The sequence below is a fragment of the Staurois parvus genome, unplaced genomic scaffold (genome assembly GCF_062004578.1).
Source record: "Staurois parvus isolate SC_StPar_1 unplaced genomic scaffold, SC_StPar_1.0 ptg000530l, whole genome shotgun sequence".
Classification (NCBI taxonomy): domain Eukaryota; kingdom Metazoa; phylum Chordata; class Amphibia; order Anura; family Ranidae; genus Staurois; species Staurois parvus.
In genome coordinates, this window is record NW_028318326.1 from 12,247,042 (window position 1) to 12,257,605 (window position 10,564).

Consider the following 10,564-nt stretch of genomic DNA (forward strand, 5'->3'; position numbering starts at 1 on the left):
CCTCTGTCCCACATGCCTACTTCCCAATAGCACACCTCTGTTACTGAAAAGGCATTGTAAGGACCAATGAAAGGCAACATGTTTTAGAAATGGCATTTATCTTGTTCTCTTATGCAAGTACAAGTTCATAAAATGTAGACTGCGTCCAACAGGAAATGTTCTAATTGTGCTTGTTGTCTTGTTAGAATTATAGACACATGAAATGATGTGCCCATGCAAGTATGTCATAAAATGTGTCCAGCTATATACAGCTATAAAGTCAGACCAAAATGGCAACAAGTGAAACATTTTTCATTAGACACAATGGGGACTTCAAAAGCCTGTGATGTCACTACATAACCAAAAAGGATCAACTCTAAAGATTACATTCACATGTGCATTGTGGGAATGAGCGCAAAATTGCACACTTTTCCGCAATCTGCAGAAACACGCTGCTCTTTTGCAGATGTAGAGCGATGCCATTAATACTTAGCGGCACCTTGCGCATCAGCAAACGCGCGGGGTTTCCCAGCACAATGCGTTTTGGTACGGCACGATTTGTCAAAAGGGTCAGATATGCCATTTCACATGCGTTGGCCAACCCATTGAAATTACTGGGCTGCCCTACAAGCAAGGCAGGGAACCACGCATGTGCGTTTGATGGTATGAACGGAGCTTAAAAGATGGCCAACATAAAGTAGCTATTAATAAAATAACATTCCCTTTCTATTTTAGTCAAGGTGTGAAGGCAAGATGAAGCAAGCCATCTAATCATGTTCTGTATCAAGAAATCTAGATATATTCAGTAAACAAACACGGGGCAAATTTCCGCAAATGTGTATATGCACAGCTGTAAAAACAACACAAAACAATTAGGCAGATTTTGCCATTTTTACTCGGACCCTGTAAACCTTAGTTCATATCTACCACTTAACCAGATTAACAGAATTACAAAAACAAATTTTATTAACTTAAACAGTAATGGAGTATTTACAGAGAACATCGAACCACATCAGTATCTACACCATAAATCTAATGTCTCTAATGCCATCATACTGGGCCAATTGAGGGTGGATGTCAGTTAGTTCTCTAGTGTGTTTTTGAATTGTTGGAATAAAGCCACACATGTATCCATGGGGTAGATTTATTAAAACTGGAGCACTCAAAATCTGGTGAAGATGTTCATGGCAGCCAATCAGCTTCTAGTTTCAGCTTGTTCAATTAAGCTTTGACAAAAAACAAAACAAAACTGGAAGCTGATTGGTTTCTATGCAGAGCTGCATCAGATTTTGCATGCTCCAGTTTTAGTAAATCTACCCCTAGTATCCCAAGTGGATTTTGAACCATGGACACCAGCTCTGCAATGTTACACTACAAACCTTTAAAAAAGTATTATATCCAGAAGCAAAAATGTTATGTATTTCAGCTGGCCAGTCCTTAAATATGCTGGCTACATTTTTTTTTAGGCTTTTTTTCCCTTTAATTTCACCTGTTAATTAAGACAGTGACATAGTTCCAGCTTAGGGTGTCTCTACTCTGGATGGAGGAGCAACAGAAACACCTTTGGACAGCAGCATTGTCAATCTGGGGAGAGGGTAGTCTTAAGCTGGCCATAGATGGATTGAATCTCGGCCGGTTCAGCAGGGACCGGTCGAAATTCAATCCATCTATAGGCAAGCTGGTTGTACTGAAGTCGATCCATCGGTCGACTTCAGTACAACCGGCCTGTTGGATTTATCAGATGCAATTACTACCAGTGGCTACCAGTAATCATTGTGTTTTGCCAGCTGGGAAGGCTCCTTGTCCACAAAAAAAAAACCTCAGCGGGAGGGATTCCCACACCAACAGTGACTGTGTTGATGGGGGAATCGAATGATTTCAAATCATCTATGGATTTCCTTAGGATAGTAGATTTAGATGGATTTAACTAACAAATTAAAACCAAACTCCTGAAAACACTTTTTAAGCAGTTACAAGAGCAGTTTTCTGATTTTAGGATAAAGGTTTTACATAAATGAATAAAAACTGAATATTGTAAGCATCCCTGTAAGTGGTAAATGATTTGTCCCAACCCTCTAACTTCCACTTTTGCTGGACAGTTTGCACTGTTAAAAGAAGTTGAAAAATAAAAGACTTAGTGATTGCATCACCAGGTGAAAATAAAAGCAAAAAAACCTAAAAAATAAAGAAACGAATGTAGCCGCCACATCTAAAAAATGGTAAACTGCAATGTTATAGATTTTCTTTTTAGGGTTGAAGATCGCTTTAAGTCATCAAGCTGCACAAAAATAGAAATTTCCATTAACCTGATTAAGTAGTTAAAGAAAACTTACATTGGGCTGCATAAAGATTACTTTTTTTGCTTAATCACCCTTTAAGAACATAGCCAAACACTTTGACACTTGCACAGTATCTGCAAAGATATATAGTAGGTCAGATATCTAGAACTGGGATATTTGAAAACGTTGAAACACAATGGAGTTCAAAATGTGGATGAATGAAAAGTGTGTTTCAGAAAGCAGTAAAAAAGACTGCTTTCATAAAATTAGGCACATCACAGTTAAACTAAAGAGTTCAGACAAAGCCAATTTGGCTCAAATCCAACAGAAAAAAAGAGGTTATTGTTTATTGAAAGTGTTTTATGTCCCATTTACAGAATCAATAATGCATGCTGGAATGGAAGGGGAATATGCAAAAGTTTAATAAACATATAAAAGAGTCTGCTGGAAGTACCGTAGCTTTGAGGGAAAAATATGCTTCCGAGTCACATATCAGTCCTAACACATTTATGTTTGATTACAGAATAACAGAAACATACAAATCCACAGGACCACTGTAAAGATCCAAATGTAGAAAGCAAAACTGAAGAATCCCTTGTCTCTGTTTCTGACAAGTATTGTGCTTTAATATTTATATATATAAAAGTTTGATCAGTGTCCAGAGGAGTCCATATTCAAGTATACATTGCACTATAGTAAAAGCCATCAGGTCTTCCCTTAGTGATCTCGGTTGTGCTCTTGTTTCACTGTCCTCTCAATCCCTTTTATCTTCTTGTTCTGATGTGTTTTCACGTGTTTGGCCAAGTGATCACTTCTCATGAACCTTTTTCCACATTCGGAGCAGACAAAGCGTTTCTCACCAGTGTGGGTCCGTAAGTGCCTTTGTAACTCATCGGATCTGGTGAAACTTTTGCCACAGAACAACCAGTTACAGATAAAAGGTCTTTCCCCAGAATGCCATCTTAAATGAGCCTTTAAGTGTGAGGTTTTGCCATAAACTTTCCCACAACCCGGGATGTGGCAGATATGTTGTTTTTTCTTCCCAGGCTCATCTGGACCACTTGAAGATTGACAGTTCGGACATCTGCACCTTCTGCATCTCCTGGCTGTGGCCAAAGGAGATTTGGTCTGCAGAAGAGCTGCAATTTGAGTCTGGTACTGTGCAAAGTCTGTGTGTCCAAGTACTATACTTCTCTGAAGAGGAAAGCGGTGATGAGGATGAGGAATTGGGGATGGGTGAGGGACTGGGGCAGACTGCTGAATGCTCCACCAAGGGATGTCTTCTGCTGGATTAGGGGACAGTTGTCTTGGCTGCTGGTGAAGCAAGTTGGAGTGACTCGGAACAAAGCCGTGAATTGCAGAAGCAATGGGAGCAGCAGGAGAGTACGGAACAGTAGGTACATAGGCTGACTGGCAGTTAGAAGACTGAAAAGCCGCCATGGGAGACGATAACATCTTCACCGGAGAAAATTCATAAGGGTAAGAGGGGTCAGCTGGGGGAGTCAAGGGCAGTTCGTGAGTTACGAATGAAGTCTGGATGTGAGAGGAGAGCTGATTTTTTGGGCTACCGAGTCCAATACTGCTGTGTGCCGAAATTCCACTTGGAGAGTGTGTAGAGATGTCATTAGTCCATGGATGGAAAATCCTGGATGGAGAAGCAATGGCTGGATCATAAGGAACCTGGAGAAACTCATGACCACCACCTGGCTGACCAATGCGACTACACGTAGCTGCCAGAAGAGCCAAAGGGGAATGTTTACCCACATCAGGGGAGGCACTGGGCGTTCTGTCCTGTAATTAAACACAATAGAAATCAGTTTACTCTGAATATATTACATTTTTTTATATCATTAGATACATATTCAAAGTATTATTATCTTCTGAATTATACAAAGGATAATTTACTGGAACCAAAGTAAATACTTGTTATTTAGGATTCTCAACTGAAACTGCAGAAACCATTTGTGGTTCTCAAACTGACAGATATAATGAACTTAAAATCATCTTTAAGGTCTACAAATATAAAAAGTTAATTTTTGCATCCCAGATCAGCATGACACCATCATTTAAGGACACAAGCTAAAAGTGGAGCACTATAGATAATGTGATTTTTCATTTTACAGTCAGTTCAGCCACTCTGTGTTCAACTAAAGTTTAAAAGAATTATCTTTATTCATCTTTATCTGGAGTGTTTGAAGTTAAAATAAGTTCACTAAGCTTCCGTTCATAATAGACAATTTAGTAAGAAAAATGAAATTGTTTAAAAACATTTTAAAGCGTTTTGTCTAGCACTATATTTTTATACTTTTTTCTTTACTATATTTCTGACATATTAACAGATTCAACAAATTCATAATAATTAGAAAGGTAAATTAAAAACAATTGTCTTTTTTTAAATCGCCATTTGAAATCATCAATGTGGTAGTGAGTAATTCACAGTACAGATATTTTTAGCTTCAGCTTTGCCCAGCCCTTCAATATATATTTCAAGTTATGAAAGCAAAAAGTATTGTTTTTTATGCTAATATTGCAGAAATTGTTTCCTATAAAAGAATTAAAAAATCGGGCTCTCAAAATAGGGCAATTTATACATACAGCTAAACAATACATTAAAATATTGGCATTTTCCCATTTAAAATAAGCACAGCTTATTTATTTTAAAAGGTATCTTACAAATAAATAAAGTTATCTCAACAAATAAATAAAGAAATACAAAATTGTTTATAGCACGTTGATTAGAATGAGGAGCATTTTGTGGAAATACTGTGTTCTAACTTCCGCATCACCTGGTATGTCTATTGTGCATTCAGAAGATGAAAGACAACCTGTGTCATTGAACCACATCACTATCCAGCTAAGAGCATTTCTTACAATACTTGCAGACAGTGAAGCAGCAATAAAATCTTATCTGTAATGTTTGGGTCCATACTGAAAATGACAAAACATACCTCCATTTCTCAATAGCTAGCATTGCATGTAATGCACTGTAGTACCTTTACCTTCTTCTCCCTCTCTTGAAGTCCCATTAGCAACTGTCACCTTGAAGGTGTAATGTGCACATCTTTGTGCTACCTGTTCAACAACACTTCATCTGAAGCATTACTGTGATATTAGTCCATGCTAGGATGGCAAAACAGACTTCCGTAATGTTTAGGAATATTCTGACATTGCAATACTCAATTTTTAATAATAAATAATAATGCTTCAAAATATTTGCACTACTCGCCTACTAAAACCACCTGTGATTTATGTTGCAGATGCAGAATGCACTATCCTACAGTCCCATAGTACTTTGATTGCTAACGATCTTCCACCTGGGTTTACTGATCTAACTGTCCCATAGTGCTTTTACTGTGATTTTCAGTGCACATCCCGGAATTACTAAACTACCTATTCCGCTGGTATTTTACATCTTGTGCACAGCCTGAATCCTTTATTCTACTTGTTACATTGTATTGTGTTACTCCCTAGTGCTAAGTACCTGTGACAATTGCTGCACCCTCTAGCTAAACGTCTACATGGTCCACAGCCCTTGTTTCCTCCTAGCTCTGAGCACCTTTGACTATTAGTTCACACCCTGAAGCTACTTCTCTACTTGTCCCAATAAACCTTAATAATCACCAACTATGAGTTACTGTGACTAACTGTGCACATCCTGGAGCTATTCTTCTACCTGTCCCATAGTACTGGTATTAATCACCAGCTATGAGTACCTGTGACTACTGTTGTACCTCCTGGAGCTTCTGTTCTTCTTGTCCCACAGTATACTTATTACGTAGTAACTCCGAATAACTGTGACTATTGGTACACCCAAGCTCCTCTTCTACTTGTCCTATAGTACTAGAACTCTTTAACTCTGATGAACTGTGACTATTGGTGCACCTCCTTAAGCTTCTCCTCTACCTGTCCCAGGGTACTATCACTCCTTAGCTCTGAGTACCTGGAGCTATAGGTACAAATCCTGGAGCTTTTCTTCTACCTGATCCACAGTAGTTTTATTGCTCCTTATCGCTAAGTAACTGTGGCTATTGGTGCACATCCTGGAACTACTCTTCTGCCTGGTCCATACTTTTATTGCCGTTTGAGTACTTATTATTAGGAGTTCACATCCTGTACCTTCTATTCTACCTGGTCCATATTAATTTTGTTTCTCCCTAGATCTGAGTACTTATTATTAAGGTTGCACACCCTATAGCTTTTCTCTGCTTGATTATTGCCAAAACCTGAGTATTTATTTTTACAGGTGTACATCCTATAGCTTCTTTACTACATGAACCATTAGACTTTTATTGTTCCATAGATCTGAGTACCTATTACTACAGCTGCACCAACCTGGAACTGCTCTTCAACCTGATCAAAGTACTTTTGTTCCTCCCTAGTTCTGAATATTTATTGTTATTATCCAAGGTGTACATCATATAGCTTCTCTTCTACCTGATCCATAGTACTTTTGTTGCTTCCTGGCTCTGAAGACCTTGGCTATTGGTGCACATCCTGAAATTACTCATTCTACTGGAACCATAGTACTTTTATAGCTCTGAGCATGTATTATTATAGGTGTACATCCCATAGCTTCTCTACTACCTGAACCATAGTACATTTATTACTCCCCACCTCTGAGTATCTATGACTATTATTGTACATCCTGGAATTACTCTTCTACCTGATCCATAATACTTTTGTTGCTCCCTAGCTCTGAGTACATACTATTATAGGTGTACATCCTACAGCTTCTCTCCTGATCCATAGTACTTTTGTTGCCAAGCTTTATATATTTATATTTTTAACTGCCAAGTACTTATTACTACAGGTGCACCATCCTGGAACTCCTCTTCTATTTGATCCAAAGCACTTTTGTTTCTTGTTAGCTCTGAATACTTATTATTATTAGTATAGTTTTACATCTTATAGCTCCTCATCTTCCTGATCCATAGTACTTTTATTGCTCCGTATCTCTTAGTACCTGTGATCACACCTGTCATCCTATCCATACCTGTGACTATCATTATACACCCTGGAATTATTCTTCTACCTGATCCCTAGTACTTTCATAGCTCCCTATCTCTGAGTACTTAATATTATAGGTGTACATCTTATAGCTCCTCTTCTTCCTGATCCATAGTACTTTTATTACTCTCTATCTGTTAGTACCTGTGATCGTCCTATCCATACCTGTGACTATTATTATAGATCCTGGAATTACTCTTCTACCTGATCCCTAGTACTTTTATTGCTCCTTGTCACTGAGTACTTATTATTTGAGGTGTACATCCTCTAACTTCTCTACTAGATGATCCATAGTACTTTTATTGCTCCTTGTCACTGAGTACTTATTACTAGAGGTGTACATCATCTAGCTTCTCTTCAAAATGATCCATAGTACTTTTATTGCTCCCTATCTGTTAGTACCTGTGATCGCACCTGTCATCCTATCTATACCTGTGACTATTATTGTAGACCCTGGAATTACTCTTCTATCTGATCCCTAGTACTTTTATTGCTCCCTCCTCTGAGCACTTATTGTAGGTGTAGATCTTCAAGCTCCTCTTCCTCCTGATCCCCGGTACTTGTGTTGCTCCCTTTCGCTGAGTACCTGTGATCACACCTGTCATCCTAGAAGTGATGGACCTCCTTCCCTAGGGCTGTGCAGGGTGCTCATCCCTCCATCCTCTCTCTAGCCTCCTTCCACCATCCCTCCATCCCTTCTCTATCATCTCTCTACCATCTCTCCATTCTCCCTCCATCCTCCCTCTATCATCTCTCCATCCTCCCTCTGTTATCCCTCCACCATTCCTCCATCTATCATCTCTCCATTCTCCCTCCATCCTCCCTGCACCATCCCTCCATCTATCATCCCTCCATCCTCCCTGCACCATTCCTCCATCCTCTATCATCATCCTCCCATCAGCCCTCCATCTATCCTCACTCTATCATCCCTCCCTCCATCCTCACTCTATCATCCCTCCATCTATCCTCCCTCTATCATCTATCCTCCCTCCACCATCCCTCCATCTATCCTCCATCATCATCCTCACTCTATCATCCCTCCATCAATCCTCCCTCTATCCTCTATCATCCCTCCATCGTCCCTCTATCCTCCCCCCATCCTCCATCTATCATCCCTCCATCCTCCGTCCGCCTGTCCCATCCAGTGTAAAGTTTCCTTCCTCCCAGGCAGAAGTTTTGGGCACTGACCTGTAGGAATGCCTGCAGAGAGTCGTTCCTGAGTACAGCCACGGCCGCCATGGTGGGGCTCCTGTGTCGGTGTGCTCGGGGTGGGCAGCGCCGGGCTGCAGACACATGGAGTATTGTCAGTGTCCTCCCACCCACAGGGTCCCGTGTGCCAGGGCTGTTTGTCAGCGGGCAGGTTGCGCCCCCTCCCGGCTCCCCTCCTTGACTGACGGCGGCGGGAGCACCTCCAAGAATGTGATAAGGACTTTGCTGGGCCGCCAGCCAGTCACAGGCCGCCGCTGTCCCTTTGAAGTTCCCAGCTGCCCAATCATCAAAGCACAGCAGCTCTTTCACAAGCTGGAGCAAATCCTTTGAATCTACAAAAGCTCCTACGGAGTGTTTGTTGGTGTGGATAAAAGAAGTGATTATTACAGGGGGTGGAAAGGGAGGTGATAAAGGCGGGACAATTAATGAAGTAATCACTATGTGGGAAATGTATATACACAAATAATTGGATTTTCTTGATCAAAGGGACCCTTCAGCTCCTGGAGACCCTCACTGTGCCGGGCAGAACATCGGATCCCCCTCCTCTGTGCTTTTTATTGTAATTAAGGATTTGGAGCGAAGGGACAATCTCCTTTTGTTACTGGGATAGGCAGTTCCCTTTTATCAGCTTCACACTCTTCCTGGATGATAAAGTAAGATGAAGTTTTATTTGTGGATGATGGAATGCCCCGACTGTTCTGCCATGTATTCCCGAAAAACTGCGGAAAGTTGACCTGAATATTGGCCATCTCCAGTCCCATCTATCCAGCAGACATTCTAGTTTAGGCAGAGACAAAGCTCCTGGTGTTTGGGTTTTGGGTTGGAAGTGGAGACAAGTAGGCAAAGCTATATCTCACAATACTTTAGAGGAGGGAGTTGTACCATCAAACCTTAATGGTCGTATTGTTCTGCATCTACAAGCCCCACACCAGTCTTTCTTAAGCCTAGTTGGTTGGAAGTGGAGATAAGTAGGCAAAGCTATATCTTTCAATACTTTAAGTAGGCAAAGCCTATTTCACATTACTTTTGAGGAGGGCGTTGTACCATCAAACCTTAATGGTCGTATTGTTCTGCATCTACAAGCCCTACACCAGTCTTTCTTAAGCCTAGTTGGTTGGAAGTGGAGATAAGTAGGCAAAGCTATATCTCACAATACTTTAGAGGAGGGCGCTGTACCATCAAACCTTAATGGTCGTATTGTTCTGCATCTACAAGCCCTACACCAGTCTTTCTTAAGCCTGGTTGGTTGGAAGTGGAGATAAGTAGGCAAAGCTATATCTCACAATACTTTAGATGATGGCGTTGTGTCATCAAACCTTAATGGTCGTATTGTTCTGCATCTACAAGCCCTACACCAGTCTTTCTTAAGCCTTGTTGGTTGGAAGTGGAGATAAGTAGGCAAAGCTTTATCTCACAATACTTTAGAGGAGGGCGTTGTACCATCATACTTTAATGGTCGTATTGTTCTGCATCTACAAGCCCTACACCAGTCTTTCTTAAGCCTAGTTGGTTGGAAGTGGAGATAAGTAGGCAAAGCTATATCTCTCAATACTTTAAGTAGGCAAAGCTATATCTCACAATACTTTAGAGGAGGGTGTTGTACCATCAAACCTTAATGGTCGTATTGTTCTGCATCTACAAGCCCTACACTAGTCTTTCTTAAGCCTAGTTGGTTGGAAGTGGAGATAAGTAGGCAAAGCTATATCTTTCAATACTTTAAGTAGGCAAAGCATATTTCACATTACTTTTGAGGAGGGCGTTGTACCATCAAACCTTAATGGTCGTATTGTTCTGCATCTACAAGCCCTACACCAGTCTTTCTTAAGCCTAGTTGGTTGGAAGTGGAGATAAGTAGGGAAAGCTATATCTCACAATACTTTAGAGGAGGGCGCTGTACCATCAAACCTTAATGGTCGTATTGTTCTGCATCTACAAGCCCTACATCAGTCTTTCTTAAGCCTTGTTGGTTGGAAGTGGAGATAAGTAGGCAAAGCTTTATCTCACAATACTTTAGAGGAGGGCGTTGTACCATCAAACTTTAATGGTCGTATTGTTCTGCATCTACAAGCCCTACACCAGTCTTTCTTAAG

The 10,564-nt window shown here is 40.6% G+C and overlaps 1 protein-coding gene across 2 annotated transcripts; it reads right to left on the minus strand.

The window, feature by feature from the left end:
- Positions 1-927: 927 nt before the first annotated feature.
- SP5 (Sp5 transcription factor) lies at positions 928-8,805 on the minus strand. Of its 2 annotated transcripts, none has more exons than XM_089690535.1 (2): positions 8,454-8,805; positions 928-4,049 (listed from the first exon to the last, which is right to left on the minus strand). In XM_089690535.1, the coding sequence occupies exons 1-2, from the start codon at positions 8,502-8,504 to the stop codon at positions 2,976-2,978; spliced, it is 1,125 nt and encodes a 374-aa protein (XP_089546661.1). In that variant the 5' UTR covers positions 8,505-8,805; the 3' UTR covers positions 928-2,975. The 2 variants fall into 2 exon arrangements, with proteins under 2 accessions (XP_089546661.1, XP_089546662.1); XM_089690536.1 differs by lacking the exon at positions 8,454-8,805 and adding an exon at positions 5,207-5,416.
- Between the last annotated feature and the right edge of the window lie 1,759 nt (positions 8,806-10,564).